Source organism: Schistocerca gregaria, chromosome 7 (genome assembly GCF_023897955.1).
Source record: "Schistocerca gregaria isolate iqSchGreg1 chromosome 7, iqSchGreg1.2, whole genome shotgun sequence".
NCBI classification, from domain to species: domain Eukaryota; kingdom Metazoa; phylum Arthropoda; class Insecta; order Orthoptera; family Acrididae; genus Schistocerca; species Schistocerca gregaria.
In genome coordinates, this window is record NC_064926.1 from 425,854,226 (window position 1) to 425,873,304 (window position 19,079).

General features: G+C 42.3%; 1 protein-coding gene across 3 annotated transcripts in view; it reads left to right on the top strand.

The window, feature by feature from the left end:
- Window positions 1–19,079, top strand: part of LOC126281553 (uncharacterized) — a 205,052-nt gene that overhangs the window by 114,935 nt on the left and 71,038 nt on the right. For all 3 annotated transcript variants that reach the window (XM_049980619.1, XM_049980618.1, XM_049980620.1), the window contains exons 2-4: window positions 4,745–4,909; window positions 18,678–18,756; window positions 18,880–18,933. In XM_049980619.1, the coding sequence (XP_049836576.1) occupies window positions 4,835–4,909; window positions 18,678–18,756; window positions 18,880–18,933 (208 nt within the window). In that variant the 5' untranslated portion in view covers window positions 4,745–4,834. The remainder of the gene's footprint in view (window positions 1–4,744; window positions 4,910–18,677; window positions 18,757–18,879; window positions 18,934–19,079) is intronic.

The window sequence follows — 19,079 nt, forward strand, 5'->3', positions numbered from 1 at the left end:
TGTGCAACGAAATAAGACAATCTTATACACAACCTTGTCTCGTCATCATATTTCACCTGAAAAACCAGAGCAACATAAATCTTGTAGCTGTAATGAAGTAACCATACTGAAAGGAACTCTATAATAATAAAGTGATAAGCTCTTTGAGCAATGTTATTGAAAGCTGGTGCAGAGTACAGCTGTAAAGTATTGTATGGCTAACCCTGTATCATATTTAATATTCACTGATTTGCACAGCATTTCATGACATTTAAAGAGATGTTTCGTTACTATTGTTTGTTTATTAAAATGTTAGCATTGTTACTATTCATTATTATTTTATTGTCGGTGTCATTATCTGTATTGTGTAATATTATTGTGAAGAAGTTTCAAAAATGTTCAAATGTGTGTGAAATCTTATGGGACCTTAACTGCTAAGGTCAACAGTCCCTAAGCTTACACACTACTTAACATAAATTATCCTAAGGAGGACTCGAACCTCTGCCGGGACCAGCCGCACGCAGAAGTTTACTTTATAGTGAAACAGAGTATTGTGTTCCTTAACAGAATCGTCTTGAAGAGATCGATTCTTTTGACTTGGGATTGCTGAAACCAAACCAGCAAATATGTATTATTCTGTACTTTATTGAGGAGCTCCAGAATAATTTGCCTACTTTCTGTGGATATGTTGTCCACACAGAGTCTTCAGTACCTTTAATGAGAAGCGTAACATGCCATGCGTTAGTGTATAATATAGTATCCTGCACTAACAGTATAGATAAAGTATCAATAAATAAGCTATTATTTTAATTTACACTGATTAAAAACAAATAATCTCTACAATAAAAAACTTGAAAATATTATTTCTATACTTTAATTCGGCACCAAGCACAAATTTTTCCCACGTGCTTCACATGAGCTTCACCTGCAAATTTTTTTACGTTGAATTAATATCCTCTTCCAAGTTTCAGTTGCTCGACACCTTTTTGTAGCGCCTCTTGATTCATCTTCGGTATTAAAATCCATTATAGGCCTCCAAAAACATTATAAAATAGCTGAAAAAGTCCCGTGTTTATCCTGTTTCTTGCAAACACGATCAGCTGATGAAACCGGAAGTTTATGCACGTACTCCAAGCGGGCGATTCCGTTTCGATGTGAGCTCTTCTGCTACTAACCGAAATTAGACAGTACGTGCTTTGTCAGTAGCAAATCATCACATGTCCAAAAAAATGGTTCAAATGGCTCTGAGCACTATGCGACTTAACTTCTGAGGTCATCAGTCGCCTAGAACTTAGAACTAATTAAACATAACTAACCTAAGGACACCACACACATCCATGCCCGAGGCAGGATTCGAACCTGCGACCGTAGCGGCCGCTCAGCTCCAGACTGCAGCGCCTAGAACCGCACGGCCACTCTGGCCAGCCCACAGGTCCAGACCAGGTGTTGTCTTGCAACTGCGTTAATTTTCTTCATACAATTGTACAAACTTACTAATGGAAAATTATGTAACTTTGCACTGGAAATACTTGTCTTTATTATTATTCATTATACTGATTATCATTTATTAACATTCATTATCATTTATCATTATTATTTAAATAGACCAATTGGGCTACGTCCACTAACCTAATCCTAAAAAAAAAGGCTCCAAATTCAAATTCCAACAGGATAACACATGCAAAACCGTACTTGTCTTTATTATCATTCATTATCATTTATTATTATTGACCTGCCTCCACTAGAAAATTCCCTCCAAATTCAAATTCCAACACGATAATCGCTGCAAAACTTTACTTGTGTTTATTATCATTCATTATTATTCATTGTCATTTATTAACATTCATTATCATTCATTGTCATTTATTACTATTCATTATTATTTATTATTATTATTATTATTTATTATTATAGGCCTACCTCCACAAGAGAATTGCGTCAAATTCAAATTCCAACACGATAATGTCTCGAAAACTGTACTTCTATTTATTATTATAATTTATTATTTATTCAAGATGTCCGATTTTCTCAGCGAGAATGCCATTTGCCTTATATTCATAACTAAAATCTATCCCAAGTTCAAATTCCAACAACATAATCGATCACACATACGAACTTTCGCCGTCGCTTATCTTTTTTCACTGGTATGCTATCAGAATTGCGTCAAATAATAAAGTACACTTATACTAACCTAAGTCACGTCCTTTGATTTTGCAGGGTGGAAGGGACTGAAGTTTTTATTTCAAGCAGTACGGTCATCACTTGTTGTCCAGCATAGTCAGCACACATCTTTGATATCGCAGTGCAGTCGCCACGACGTCCGCGCTCCAACTGAATTAGTTCAAATCCTCGCCACCCCCTGGCCCCGCCTGTCACATGAGGCGGCCGCTTGCGCTGGACTGCTGGTATGCTGGGGGCGAGCCTAGCGATCGCTCCCACGTCGTAAACATGTTTTTGCTGGATACATTGGAACTTGCCGAGTTTGACGTCACAGCGGTCCCTTGTCCACTCACCACGTGTATCATCGCCTCCGCACGTTTCCCGCCAAAATTATTTGCCTCGGAGCTGAATCACACAACGGTCGCGTTCCCTGCCACACTTTCGGCGCCAAAGTTGTTTTCCTGGGCACGTTCAAACCGCTCACCGTCCACCACGTGTCCTTGTGCGAGCGAGATCGCAGTGCTACACTTTTGGTGGCAAGGTTTGCTTGACAGTGCAATCCGCCACGACTGTATAACAGCACGTTTGGTCGGCACTTCAACGCTCGTTAATTGACTCTCTCTCGCGTGCGCGCTATAGCTGGACAATCGCTGCGCCGCCTACGTCACACACCCTCTACACACGCGATGGACATAGGCTTCTGTAAATATGCTAACTCTCACATCGCTAATATAACCTATCAATTACCGAAGTGCTTAATTCCATTTCAGTTTTAATCATATTAAATAATTCAATTTACAATTTCATATACGTAAGCAAAGGTGTTCAACGACCTAATTTCAACTTCTTTTCGAGGACCAGGCAGCCACCTCTTCCTAGGAACCAGCGCCGAGTTTGAATTCTGGCAGTAAAGAAAGATCGCTTCAGCTTTCTCTACCAACCTAACAAAATTGTTGGAAAGAAAGGGCACTTGTACTAACCTCAGCCACCCGACCGCCACTTCCTCCTAGGAACCAGCGCCAAGTTTGAAATCTGCCATTAAACAAAGCTCACTGGCGCTTCCGCCACCAGCCTAAGAAAACTGTTGCAAACGAAGCTCATCACCGCTAAACTAAGCCACCAGCACTCAACCTCTTCCTACACGTTTCCGGTAAAAGGACTCACCCTGCACTAGGCCCATGGATGGAGGAACCAATTTACTTTATTTAGGAATGGAGTATATGTATCACACCGACATGTTGCACACCATACAGACCTGCAAAACACTCCTATATAACTCATTTATAATGCTGTAGACATACGCTTGGTAATTGTAAACAGTTAAAAATAACGCATAGCACAGCCTACAGACATGCGAACTGCTCGTAAATAATGCAAAAGATTTACGTCCAAATAGCCAAACAGCTCCTAATTTTCGCAAATAATTTCAGTGCATGGGCTGATGGAAGGAGGAACGACTGTACTTTATTTATTTGGGACATGTCTTTTTGAAACTTTTGCTTCTCATAGGTTTCAATACGTAAGGCTGACCTAAGGCATGTTCTGAACTCCAGTAGTGCACTACGCTTGGCAACACAGCCACACCCATCAAGATATTCATTCCAATCCAGACCTGCAGCTCCTATACAGATAAATTTGTGCAGTTATTTGTCGACTCACTCACAGTCTGACCAGATTGCTGTTATTGCGCAAAAACCGCTCAGACTGCGCTGTGCTGCTCGGGGAAGTAAGGAAGGACTGCACTCTTTATTTCAAGCCCTTTTATTTAGCCGTGGAGTACATTTATCACAAAACGCCCGCACTGATCCGACTGTGGTCATCTGACACAGCCCACAAAAACCTAAACAACACCTAATTTCACCACACAATAGCAAACCGCTCTTAAATAATGCAGTACACAATATCTGCAGACGAGATCTGTTCTCTTAAACTCTCCAAATAAAGCACAGCACAGTGCACATACATGCTCGCAAAATAGTGCAACAGACGCGCCCAAACACGGGTAATGTATCACGAAGCAAATACCGTCCGCGCTGGCGGAATGTTATGTGATACCACTTACTTATACGTTTGTGACAATTACAGCGCCGTCTATCAAAATGCGAAAAAAGTGGTCCAGCTAAAACCTTCATATTTCTTTACGTACTACACGAATATGTAATAAAAAATGGGATTTCCTATTTTTAAAAGACGCATTTGATATCCGTTTGACCTATGGCAGCGCCATCTAGTGGGCCAACCATAGCGCCATCTGGTTTCCCCCTTCAAGCTAGACCAGTTTCGTCCTTTGTAGTTTTTTCGTTTGACGCTTATTTCGTGAGATATTTGGCCCGGTCACGATCAATGGACCGCCCTGCATATTACTTTTGAGAGGTACATATGGGGCCTGAAGATGGCATAATGAATTGCCGAGACTTGTAGCGAAAATCAAATAAAATAACATCTCAACTGCACGGCTGTTCCTTTCATAGTTAAACATCAGTTAAAGTGCCCACTAAAAAGTGTCCGAACATTTTTGATCAGATAGTGTATTAAGATTTGTTTTGCATTTGATTTTGTGAAATACTAGTACATTTAAGTGAACACTTTTCGGTCCTGTTGACAGGGACCGTGGTGCGATAGTTCCGCGGATCTGACCGCAACTGGAGGTCTGCGCTAGCTCTGGAGTCCTGTGTGCACTGAACCAGCGGACACGATGCAGTACCCACTTAACAGCTGCTGTGGACTGTCGCTGAGGACGGGTGCTGTCATCATCGCCTACCTGTCTATTGTGAGTACAACCGAGCGTAGTTCGATCAAAATGACTTGTTACTGACACTGCATGCCTTGGAGATAAGTTCGAAAACATACCACGCTCACGGTAGCATTCATTTATTGTTTTATTCCTTTTATTTAATTATTTCTGTCAGTGATTGATATGTTGTATTTTCACACCGCCACATCTCGTCACATAAAACACTAATTTGTGTAATGAAAGAGGCCAAGAGACATTTATTTGCCAATGTATAATATTTAACTAGACATTGTAATGATGTATTTTGACGATGTACAAGGAGAAATGAATCCAGCGCCATGGGCGCGCCTAAGAAACTATAGACTAATTCAGTGTGCATGTAAAAACATCGATATTAAAGACTGACTCTGAAGACATTTGAATATTACAAAAAACAAGCGCGCAACCTATCGTCTACTGCCGGACGATATCACTCTCTTTTTATCTCCTGTATAATACGAACGCAACATTACACATGCGTCATTATTAGACTTGTAATTTGTTAAACTCTACGGATGTATACTGTCATTTTGTTGCACGTGAGACTAGTATTTGTGAAAAACACAGAGTGGTTAATGAATGGACATTCATACGTGATTTCTAAACTTTTCAAACCACTCATGCTCTGTCATTGTTATTGACGTAAGTGTTAACATGTTATATGTACGTTAAGTCCATGTTGTTAATTATAGTGTCAATTACTCTAGATTTGTGTTTGCTTAATCATTTACTTTCAATGGCCAAGTTTTTTTTACATAGCCAACCGTGTCCGACGTGTCATTGTGTAGACAGAATAGTCGAGGCCCACGTTAACATACTACTTATATTCCCCCCTTATAATATATTTAAAACTCAGTTTTAAACTGGCCCTTAGGTACATTTTCAGTGCGAGTGAAGTCCAGGAATTTGTTAGCAAACTTCACTTCTCTAATCGCACATCGCTCGGGCAAAGCCTCACTGTTCCACAGTGGTACGCGGCACTTTCTGCTTCGCCATCTGCATTTCCTGTCAGTCTTATTTTTTAGATCCAATGAAAGACCATATTCAAAACTAGAAACCTGGAGTAGATGACAGTGTCACAGAATTATTGAGGGCCTTGTGAGAGCCAGCCATGGCCAAACTACTCCACTTGATATTGAAGACGTACTAGCAGACGAAATAATGTGGAATATAATAATTTCTAAAAAGACAGATAATGACAGTCGTGAGTGTTATCGAACCATCAGTTTAATAAATCATGGTTACAAGATACTGGCACAAATTATTTGCGAAAGAGTGGAAAAATGGGTAGAAACATACCTCAAGGAAGATCAATTTGGGTTTCAGAGAAATACAGGAATACGGTAGTTAATACTGACCCTACGAATTATCCTAGAAAATGAGTCGAAGAAAAGCAAATCTACGTATGTAGCTTACTAGATTTAGAGATAGCTTTTCCACCGTTGACTGCACTACACTCTTTGAAATTATGAAGTTACCAGGGATAGAATTCAGAGATCAAAAGGTTATTCACGGCATGTGCAGTAAGCACATTGCAATTATACGAGACGGTGTACGTGAAAGGGCAGCAACAGTTGAGAATGGTTGTAGCCTGTCCGCGATGTTATTCAGTCTGTCCACTGAGAAAGCGGTAAAGGAAAGCAAGAAGGTACTTGCAAAGTCAATGACAGCTTATAGGACAAACCAGCGTGGATGGAAAACGGCATCAAACCATTCATTTAGCTGAAGACCGGTACAACAACATTTAATTTTTGCTTCTCTTGTTGTTGTTGCGCAGGCAGAACATTGCAGAACAGCAGAGTGCCATCACAGCCACTAACCGCTGCTGCTGTTGTGTTTACTGACAATGCTGCGTGTGCGCTAGAGTACATCTAGAAAGCGGTGATAGGTTCCTTGCTTGTGTATGGTTAGGATACCTCTCTCACATGGAAGAAATCTTAATATTAAACTCATTAAACTACGACTTCATTAGGAAAGGAGACTAATAAGTTATAGTATGGTACATAGTATTTTCATTTACGTTTTGCTGAATTTTATTGAAGTTCTTCGTTTACTTAATCGCCATGTTTATGCTAAGTATGTGTGTGGCCTTTAAGAAGGAATCTTCAGTGATCTGAGTTCAGATTCTCGAGCTCCATTTATTTTGATTAACACGGTCACATTTTTTGTGATGTCAGTGACGGTAGCTGCGGTTATTGCGAAACCAGAAGTAAATTAGGGGAGCGGTAGTTTTACAAGTCCCAGCAATTAGAACTCCCAGTGTCACTGGCGAACTGTCCTCCGTGGCTGTGTGCCATAACGAAGGGTGAGTCCACATGATTCAGCAGAGGGGCAGCTTGACAGCAGTTGTGGCAATGCTATAAAAGCTCGTGACAGACGTCAGCTAACAACACTAGGTATTAAAAAACTAAGAAAAATATTCCTCAGTAGTCACTGCTACAGTATGTCAGAATATTTGGCTTAAAGGAGTAAATTCCACTTAGCTCATTCTCCTGTATTAAACTGATCGTGTTTTGGCATTACTTATACAGCTAAAAGTGTTCTGTGTAAAGCTGCGTAAATTATTTGTTTGAAGTGTCAGCTAAAAATGGCAGCTGTGCAGTTTAAAACTAGGAGTGTTGGCTTTTTAAAAACATAAGTAAAGTAATCTAGATTTTATTTCCAAAATGAATCATACACAAAAACATGAAACCACACTACACGAACACTCGTTAGAATCACCTACAATTAACAGATACGGAACGACGAATGACAAAACTTGTCTTTCCATACAGTCCTTACAGACCTCTCAGCAGAGTCTCGTGAAGTGAGAGAATGTGACTCTGTTGATGGGGATCTGACTGTCGCATTGGTGCTTAAATGCAGTGGTCCCGCAGTACACTCTCTTTCTCTCTGAAACAAGTACATAGACACATTACCGGCTCTTACATGTAATAGTTTCAGCTCACAACTCTTATACAGTGCGTGGAGACATTGCGGGCAGAGTAAGAACACTCCTTACTATTTGGTGGCTCAACAACTAGTTGGAATCTCCCAGCCATGAATGCCGTACCACTGCTTTCATATACTATTGGGAGTGAGTAGATTGGTACTGCTCATTATAAGTTGATCCTGTTTATCACACAACTAGTTAGTAGGGGCTACTTATTTCTATTAACATGTTATTTGGCTCGTTCCACGTCCCTGAAAGCTACATGATGAGATTTGGGAAAACAGTGCGTGAATGAATGAATAGGTCTTTCGATAATCCAAGCTGTGAGCTATCCCTACCTAGCAACATTTCTTCTTCAAAGTATCTCTCATTTGTGTCCAGAAGAGCTACGACGTCAGCGAACTTCGAACTCAAACTCACGCAGGGCATGGTGGACGTCGTGCGTGACCAGATGTGTGACCTTAATAACGTCGAGCGTGACATTTAGGAGCATTCCTGAATGTGAAGTACAGAGAACAAGAACTAAAGCCGTCTACATTGAGCTTCACGAATTTCTGACTTCATGGCATGGAAAAAGCACGCTGGGGAATCTTTCCGGACGCGCCGAGCAATATCTAGGTTGTCAAATATTCCGGATGCGCGTTTGCATGTAAACCGATGAGATGGAAGAACTCCACCTGCATCACATGATGCTATCTCCCTCCAGTACTGAGTCGGGAACGAAATACATTATGTGATCAAAAGTATCCGGACACCTGGCTGAAAATGACTTACGAGTTCGTGGCGCCTTCCATCGGTAATGCTGGAATTCAATATGTTGTTAGCCTTGATGACAGTTTACACTGTCGCAGGCATACGTTCAATCAGGTGCTGGAAGGTTTCTTGGACAATGGCAGCCCATTCTTCACGGAGTGCTGTACTGACGAGAGATATCGATGTCGTTTGGTGAGGCCTGACACGAAGTCGGCTTTACAAAACATTCCAAAGGTGTTCTATAGGATTCAGGTAAGGACTCTGTTCAGGTCAGTCCATTGCAGGGATCTTATTGTCGTGAAATCACTCCGCTACAGGGGGTGCATTATGAACAGGTGCCCGATCGTGTTGAAAGATGTAATCGCCATCCCCGAATTGCTCTTCAACAGTGAGAAGCAAGAAGGTGCTTAAAACATCAGGGTAGGCCTGTGATGTGACAGTGCCACGCAAAACAACAATGGGTCCTCTCCATGAGAAACATGGCCGCGCGGGGTTAGCCGAGCGGACTAAGGCGCTGCAGTCATGGACTGTGCGGCTGGTCCCGGCGGAGGTTCGAGTCCTCCCTCGGGCATGGGTGTGTGTGTTTGTCCTTAGGATAAATTAGGTTAAGTAGAGTGTAAGCTTAGGGACTGATGACCTTAGCAGTTAAGTCCCATAAGATTTCACACACATTTGAACCGTGCTGCTTCTACGGTCGCACGTTCGAATCCTGCCTCGGGCATGGATGTGTGTGATGTCTTTAGGTTAGTTAGGTTTAAGTAATTCTAAGTGTAGGGGACTGATGACCTCAGATGTTAAGTCACATAGTGTATATGCTTTCATTTGAAGCTCGAATTTGATGGATTATGAATAAGAGAGTGATTCAAATCAAAACTTTAAAGTGCTATTATGTTTTTAATTGTAACAAAAAACAAAAAATCATATGTCATTTGTCGATGTACTCTTCCTGACGTTGAATGCACGTATTCCACCACTTCAGACGTGCATAGCTACTACGATGAAAGAATTCTTTTGGTCATGTGCGTAGCCAGTCATGGCTGCACCTCTTCGTCACTTCTGAAATGCCTGCCTCTAATTGCTTCTTTGAGTGCACCAAACTAATGAGACACTAGAAGCGAGGTCTGCTGAATAAGGAAGATGTACCAGGCATTCAGATTTAATTTCCTGAATAGTATCAACTGTATTACGGGCTGTTTACAGTCTGGCAATGTCATGCTGTAGCAATACTTCTGAATTGAGAAGTCCTAGTCGTTTACTCCTGATTGCACGGTGAGGTTGATTATTCAGCATGTCTGAATAAGAAGTACTGCTTACTCCCCTATCCATGTAATGCTCCAAAATTACTGCGTTTGCGTTGCATTGCAAAGCACCAGAAAATTAAGTTCTCCAGAAAAATCAAGCGTTATTTATACGAGTTGTTGTAATAAAAATTGTTCAAATGGCTCTGAGCACTATGCGACTTAACTTCTGAGGTCATCAGTCGCCTAGAACTTAGAACTAATTAAACCTAACTAACCTAAGGACATCACACACATCCATGCCCGAGGCAGAATTCGAACCTGCGACCGTAGCGGTCGCTCGGCTCCAGACTGTAGCGCCTAGAACCGCGCGGCCACTCCGGCCGGCTGTTGTAATAAAATGACAGGAAACGACATAATGTTGATTAAAGGATTTTCGTATTGTTAATATGCGTGTTATGAGTATACGCTAATTTCAAGGCGACAGCACGAGGAGCCGTCACAAAAAGCATTGATATTGGTACAGTTTGTTATAATCAAATGCCAGTTAATAATGTATTTACGATTAAATCTTTCAGGAGAATGTAAAATGTAAAGTATGACTGTATGTCATTCATGGTCGGTCTATTGTAATGATTAGAGATACATAGTTGTATGGTAACAAGTGATGTTTTTGTTTGTTTGGGTCTCACTACATCCAAATGTTATTTTATTCACCTTCGCATTTTGTGATAGTTTCTAATACTTTATTATTAATTTAATAGAAGTATATTGTATAATATTTGATATTATCTAAACATAAGGAGTGAGTTTGCTCGATTGGTTTCGTGTATAAGACAGCTTGCACTACTTATTTTAATATATCTCGCACATTATTGTTTCAAGTCTTGTATTTCATATGTTGTAAAGTTTATGCTACTGAGTGCAAACAGTGATCAAGTAAGAATGACCTTAGGGTTTTACTAAAAAGTGAGAATGATGAAACAGTTTTTACCTAATGCGGGTAACTATTGTACATTTGTATCACACTATTTGTAAGGAACTTTAGTAAACCCAGTATCCTTATTGACAGGACATGGTACTTTCGTTTTTGCCTTATAACATGATCATGGAGATTGATCTTTTTCTTTAAGTGTACTGCAAAGGGAACAGCATGATTAGCATATGGACAAGGGAAGAACTATGGCATGTAGTAGAGCTAAAACAGGAATTTTATCCCCGCCTATGTCATAAACAGTGTGATTTGCCAGCCAGATACAACCGACAATTGTAGCATCCCGTGATCGCTTGTACCACGTTGAGGTACAAGTACCGTATGCAGAAGCCGTGTCGTTCGTGATCATTGAGCAGCACACTGAACTCCGCACGCTCAGCGTTGACGTTTGAATGCACTGTCAAGTCAAGAGGGCCAAGAGAGTGTCCTTTCCTAGCGAAAGCAGATAAGCAGTTGTTAGCATCTCACTTAGACAGTGCACTGACATCACTTACGAGGTGCATTCAAGTTCTAAGGCCTCGGATTTTTTTTCTAATTAACTGCTCACCCGACGTACTTCTCGCCGTAATCGCCCTGCAGACGTACACATTTTTCACAACGCTGACGCCATGATTCCATGGCAGCGGCGATGGCTTCTTTAGGAGTCTATTTTGACCACTGGAAAATCGCTGAGACAATAGCAGCACGGCTGGTGAATAAGCGGCCACGGAGAGTGTCTTTCATTGTTGGAAAGAGCCAAAAGTCACTAGGAGCCAGGTCAGGTGAGTAGGGAGCATGAGGAATCACTTCAAAGTTGTTATCACGAAGAAACTGTTGCGTAACGTTAGCTCGATGTGCGGGTGCGTTGTCTTGGTGAAACAGCACACGCACAGCCCTTCCCGGACGCTTTGGTTGCAGTGCAAGAAGGAATTTGTTCTTCAAAACATTTTCGTAGAATAAACCTGTTACCGTAGTGCCCTTTGGAACGTAATGGGTAAGAATTACGCCCTCGCTGTCCCAGAACATGGACACCATCATTTTTTCAGCACTGGCGGTTACCCGAAAGTTTTTTGGTGGCGGTGAATCTGTGTGCTTTTATTGCGCTGACTGGCGCTTTGTTTCTGGATTGAAAAATGGAATCCACGTCTAATCCATTGTCACAACCGACAAAAAGAAAGTCCCATTCATGCTGTCGTTGCGCGTCAACATTGCTTGGCAACATGCCACACGGGCAGCCGTGTGGTCGTCCATCAGCATTCGTGGCACCCACCTGGATGACACTTTTCGAATTTTCAGGTCGTCATGCAGGATTGTGTGCACAGAACCCACAAAAATGCCAACTATGGAGGCGATCTGTTCAACAGTCATTCGGCGATCCCCCAAAACAATTCTCTCCACTTTCTCGATCATGTCGTCAGACCGGCTTGTGCGACCCCGAGGTTGTTTTGGTTTGTTGTCAAACGATGTTCTGCCTTCATTAAACTCTCGCACCCACGAACGCACTTTCGACACATCCATAACTCTATCACCACATGTCTCCTTCAACTGTCGATGAATTTCAATTGGTTTCACATCACGCAAATTCAGAAAACGAATGATTGCAGGCTGTTCAAGCAAAGAAAACGTCGCCATTTTAAGTATTTAAAACAGTTCTCATTCTCGCTGCTGGCGGTAAAATTCCATCTGCCGCATGGTGCTGCCATCTCTGGGACGTATTGACAATGAACGCGGCCTCATTTTAATACAATGCGCATGTTTCTATCTCTTTCCATTCTGGAGGCCTTAGGACTTGAATGCACCTCGTAGGTTCAGTAAAATGGATGTAGAGGAATCATGGGTAAAGTTTAAGAAGACTGTAAGTTGTGGTCTGGAGAGTTGTATACCTAGTAAGTGGATAAATAATGGAAATGACCCACCATGATGTAATACTGAGGAAGCAAAGGCTGTTGCACTCCTGGTTCAAAGGAACGCTCAAATGACGACCAAGGAAGGTTAGCAGAGATTCGTGGATCTGTGAAAAGACCTATGCGCGAGGCATACAACAACTTCCACCGTCACATCGCAGCAAAAAATCTGGCAAAGAACCCAAGAAGATTCTGGTCTTACGTAAAATCACTGAGGGTTTCCATTCAGTCCCTTGTTGACCAGTCTGGTGTGGTAGTTGAGGATAGCAAGAACAAAAGTCGAAGTTTTAAAATTTGCATTCAAGAAATAATTCACTCAGGACAACCGCACAAAGGTACTGTCATTTGACCATTGGACAGACTCCCTATAGACGACATAGTAATATGTATCCCAGGCGTAGAGAGACAACTGAAAGATTTGTAATCAAGTTAATCAGAAGGTCAGGATGGAATCCCATTTCGGTTTTACAATGAGTATTCTACGGTATTGGCCCATTACCTAGCTTGTATTTATGGGGAATCTCTGGTCCAGGACAAACTCTCAAACGACTGGAAAAAGGCTCAGATGACTCCAGTACATAAGAAGGGTGAAACAACGGACACGCAGAATTACAGACCAATGTCCCTAACTTCTGTTTTCTGCAGAATATTTGGAAGTATTCTCAGTTCGAATACAATAACCTTTCTTGAGACTGAGAAGCTTACGTCCACGAATCAGCATGGTTTTAGAAAGCATCGCTCGTGCGAAACTCGTCTTGCCCTTTCCTCAAGTGATATACTGAGAACTACAGATGAAGAGCAACAGGAAGATTCCATATTTCTAGATTTCCAGAAAGGATTTGACATGGTATGCTGCTACATGCTGTTAACGAATGTACGAGCATATGGAATAAGTTCGCAGATACGTGAGAGTGGCTCGAAGACTTCTTAATTGAAAGAACCAAATATGTTGTCCTCGAAGGCGAGTGTTCATCACGGACAAGGGTATCGTTAGGAGAGCCCAAGGGAAGTGTGACAGGACTGCTGCTATATACGTAAATGATTTGGCTCACGTGGTGGGCAGTAATCTGCGGTTGTTTGCTGATGATGCCATGGTGTACGGTAAGGTGTCGAAGGTAAGTGAATGTATGAGGGTAAAAGACGACTTAGGCAAAATTTCCAGTTAGTCTAATAATGGCAGCTAGCCCTAATTGTGGAAAAATGTAAGTGAATGAGGATGAGTAGGAAGAACAAACCTATAATTTTCCGTTCCCGTATTGCTAGTGCCCTGGTTGACGCAGCCAAGTCGTATAAATATCAGGGCGTAACGTTGCAAAGCGATATGAGGTCGAACGAGCATATGAGAACTGTGGTAGGAAAGGCGAATGATCGACTTCGATTTATTGGGAGAATTTTAGGAAAGAGTGGTTCACCTGTAAAGGAGACCGCATATAGGTGCTGATGCGACCTATTCTTGAGTACTGCTCGAGTGTTTGGGATCCATACCAGGTCGGACTGAAGGAAGACATCGAAGCAATTCAGAGACGGGCTGCTAGATTTGTTATCAGCAGGTTAGGACAACACATAACTTTTATGGAGATGCTTCGGGACTCAAATGGGAATCCATGGAGGGAAGGCGGCGTTCTTTTCGGGAAACACTATTGAGAAAATTTAGAGAACCGGCATTTGAAACTGACTGTCTAACGATTCTACTGCCGCCAACATACACTGCACGTAAGGACCACGAAGATAAGATACGAAATGCGGAGGCATATAGACAGTCGTTTTTCCCTCTCTCTATTTGCGAGTAGAGAAGGAAAGGAAATGGCTAATAGTTGTACAGGGTACCCTCCGCCACGCACCGTACGGTGGCATGCGGAGTATCTGTGTAGATGTACACTACTGGCCATTACAATTGCTACACTGAGAAGAAATGCAGACGGTAAATGGGTATTCATTGGACAAATATATTATGCTAGAACTGACGTGTGATTACATTTTCACGAAAATCGGGTGCATAGATCCTGAGAAATCAGTACCCAGAACAACCACCTCTGGCCGTAATAACGGCCTTGATACGCCTGGGCATTGAGTCAAACAGAGCTTGGATGGCCTGTACAGGTACAGCTGCCGGTGCAGCTTCAACAAGACACCACAGTTCATCAAGAGTAGTGACTGGCGTATTGTGACGAGCTAGTTGCTCGGCCACCATTGACCAGACGTTTTCAGTTGGTGAGAGATCTGGAGAATGTGCTGGCCAGGGCAGCAGTCGAACATTTTCTGTACCCAGAAAGGCCCGTACAGGACCTGCAACATGCGGTCGTGCATTATTCTACTGAAATGTAGGATTCCGCAGGGATCGAATGAAGGGTAGAGCCACGGGTCGTAACACATCTGAAATGTAGCGTCCACTGTTCAAAGTACCGTCAATGCGAACAAGAGGTGACCGAGACATGTAACTAATGGCACCCCACACCATCACGCTGGGTGATACGCTAGTATGGCGATCACGAATACACGCTTCCAATGAGAATTCACCGCGATATCGCCAAACACAGATGCGACCATCATGATGCTGTAAACAGAACCTGGATTCATCTGAAAAAATGACGTTTTGCCATTCGTGCACCCAGGTTCGTCGTTGAGTGCACCATCGCAGACGCTCCTGTCTGTGACGCAGCGTCAAGGGTAACCGCAGCCATAGTCTCCGAGCTATAGTTCGTGCTGCTGCAAACGTCGTCGAACTGTTCGTGCAGATGGTTGCTGTCTTGCAAACGTCCTCATCTGTTGACTCAGGGATCGAGATGTGGCTGCACGATCCGTTACAGCCATGCGGATAAGATGCCTGTCATCTCGACTGCTAGTGATACGAGGCCGTTGGGATCCAGCACTGCGTTCCGTATTACCCTCCTGAACTCATCGATTCCATATTCTGCTAACAGTCATTGGATCTCGACCAACGCGAGCAGAAATGTCGCGATACGATAAACCGCAATCGCGATAGGCTACAATCCGACCTTTATCAAAGTCGGAAACGTGGTGGTACGCAACCTTGTGTGAATGCTCTGAGAAGCTAATCATTTGCATATCACAGCAACTTCCTGTCGTTTAAATTTCGCGTCTGTAGCACGTCATCTTCGTGGTGTAGCAATTTTAATGGCCAGTAGTGTAGATGTAGAGACGAAATAGAGATCCAAGTTGAAAATGGTTGGTGGAGCCACTTGTCCAGTCTGTGTGCATTTCCGGAACATGGGATGTGACTGCGTCTTCTGAAATACTGGTCATTCGACTCTCATGTTCTGAAAACGCTCACAGACTACAGCTATGGTTCTACTGAGCAATTTGCACTTTGATCCCTGTGCCTGGCTGGTTTGGATTCATTAGTTTGGTCTGACAGCGAATGTTGGGTTCAATGCTCAAGGCTACTTAGCTCTTGTGACTTAGTTGCATGTCAGCTGAGGATGTGATTTTCAGTGCCATGAAATCGGCTGTGATCTGATAATAAAAAGATTAAATACATCTGAAGCTGCTTAATGGCCAAGGAAAAAAAGGGTTTCAAAAGTGGAATTCGAAGTACATATTTGATAATATGGGTCCAGATTAGTCTAGTGTGATACACATTTTAAGTCGACTTAAGGAAATGTGTTAATTATGACAGCTAATCCCAAGGAATAACTAGTATCCCAGCAGCGACTAAGAAGCGCTGCAGCATGACAGTATATTGGGTGAGTCAGGTAGGGCAAGGAAGGCGTGGGTAGTCTGTTACTGTAACAGAAGGCATTGTAGACTAATCGAGTGCAAGACAAACACAAAATGTTACACTATGCCTCTCAAGGCATTTTCGCAGTTCTGCTGTTAAAGTTTCCATTTCCCTATCACGACGATATCCGCTGTAACTTGCTGTGCTCTGCGATTGAAAAATGACCAGCTCCAGCGACCTCTAGCAGTTGTCAGATCGATAAACACCGTAGCCACATTTTCACTGCCGGACCGACTTGCCATTTCTCGCCTCATGTGCTGCGTTGTGTGTGTGCTACAGCCATGCAGCAGCGCTACTCAATCGCTGCTGGTTGTTTTTGTGTTTTACTCTCCAGACTATAATGCTTAACAAAAACAGAATAATGCAATAGACTAATTTGAGGCCGTTCTGTGAGTGGGCACATATGATTTCACGTTAATAGTAATTGTATGTGGCTCTACGGCCGAGTGCAAGTCTTTCAATTCGACGCCTTGCGAGTCCCTAACCTACCCCAGTTACCAATCCAGGTTAAGGGAACCTACAGTTTATCGTGGAATCTGAACTGCATATCATCCCTGGTGTCTCTCCATATAATTGATAGGTGAAGGTCATACATATAAAAGGCACACTGAAAATTTTCTTGGTCGGACTTGGATTCGATCCAGCAGATATAGTCAGCTCAGGTTGGGTGGAGACAAGATGCGCAGGGGTCGAATCCAGAAGTCCTGGCCCTTCAGATGATACTGGCCTGCATTTATTTATTGTTGTTAGACATTACAACTAGCTACTCAATAGAGAATGAGACAAAATCGGAGTTAATCATGCATGGTTTCTGCCACTTAAAAAAATCCTTTTCAGTCGTTGCCTGCAACAATTTATTTTATTATTATTATTAATTAATTAAGAAAACGAGACCAACAGGGATACGAAAATGAAATAAAACGTTTTCTAATTCACCTGGATAGGGACCAAGTCGGTACCATGACGACCGATTTACGTAACTGATACATTGACGACGAATTATATGGTTGAACATATTAACGAATAAGTCGCGATATCGTGGCAGGCGCAAACGCATCCTATATGCAGTGGCTGTGTAATGGTGGAAACGAGTTGATTCCTATCGCTCCCTCCATGTACAACAGGGGTTCCCAACAAAATTTTCTCGAGGACCCCCTCATCGAGCATGATTGGTACCTTGTCATATCACAGTATCAAGTACCTAAACAGCCAAATTAAGAGTCTTTTTATACGTTTTCTATTTTTGCTGCTTCGGAAGAACGTTGACATATTCATTATTGAAAAAATATTGAGCTTAAAACTGCTCACGCAGGAAGCCGCCAACACAAGAAAGTCATACGAAAGATGTTTAATATATTTTTTATTCTAATAGCATCTTGCGGACCCCTCTGGCATAGCGGGCGGACCCCTGGGGGTCCGCGGACCTCCTGCTGGGAACCACGGATCTACAATGTAATGGATACAGAGGCCCAACAATAGTGCAATGGTATTTGACTTTGCCTTCGGAAAGTAACAGTGATCTGGACGCAATAGAATAGTAGCCGAAAAGGCAGTCTCAACAGATCGAATTAGAAATGCCAATTGTATTTTTAAGGCAGTGCCACTTCGCTTCGTGACCGTGACAGAAAAATCGATGTTCTATGGACAGCGACTGCACTGAGCCATGACACTAATACGAAACAGGCGCTCATTGGCGGATAACAGATTGTATACCATTTGATGCGATGAAGACGACACCTCCATTGGTAGAACAGTAAAGTTAAGATAAAACCACACCGACTTGCACGAAGTTTGCGGTGATGATCGTTCAACAGGCGCCGTGCAGTCAGTTCCTCTCCAGCGCAGTAACAAAAATGTGGTAGCCTGACGCTGCCTTCACTAGACAAACAGGCTCGACAATTTCGTGTTAAAAACGTTTTCTTTGCAATGAAAACCGATCGACATTTAATTATCCATATTAATGGTGATTTGGTTCGTAGCTGTGGACTGAGTTACACACAAAGTTACCAACAGAGCACTTTGGCTATTTCCGGAACGAATCTCTGTTCAGATGTTTTGATTATCCAAATAAAATATGTGAACAGGCCACTGATTCCACGCTGTTTGTCATCAAGATTGTCTCGTTTATCATAAAAACTCTGATAACAGTGTCTTACATGTATTAATGCACAAATTTTAGCACTTCATGCGCTTCACCGATTATAATCAAGCGTTGTTTTTCCACAGATGAAGGGCATATTTCTGATTGGGTATGGAATATGGCTGATAAGAAGTTTCGATAAGCTTCGATGGCAGATGAACCAAGGTATGCCAATGAAACCATTCAAACTAAGTAATACTGAAAGCAATGCACTAAACTATAACTTTTGCTCTTAATTATATATTGAACCTTACATTTGACGAAATTCAGGCAGTTTATTTCTTGCAGATCCCCGAGATGTAGAGCTGCATGGCCGGCCTTGCTGTGATGAGTGGATTTTAGGTACGTACCTTTCTCTCTCTCTTTGGTTTGCTACATTACGAAGCACCTGAAGGAAGCCCACGCGAACTTGAAATTGTAGAATTGGTGAACTATTTTAGAAAACCTTTTTGAGAACCGCTAATCGGTCGATTATAAAGGAGCAATAA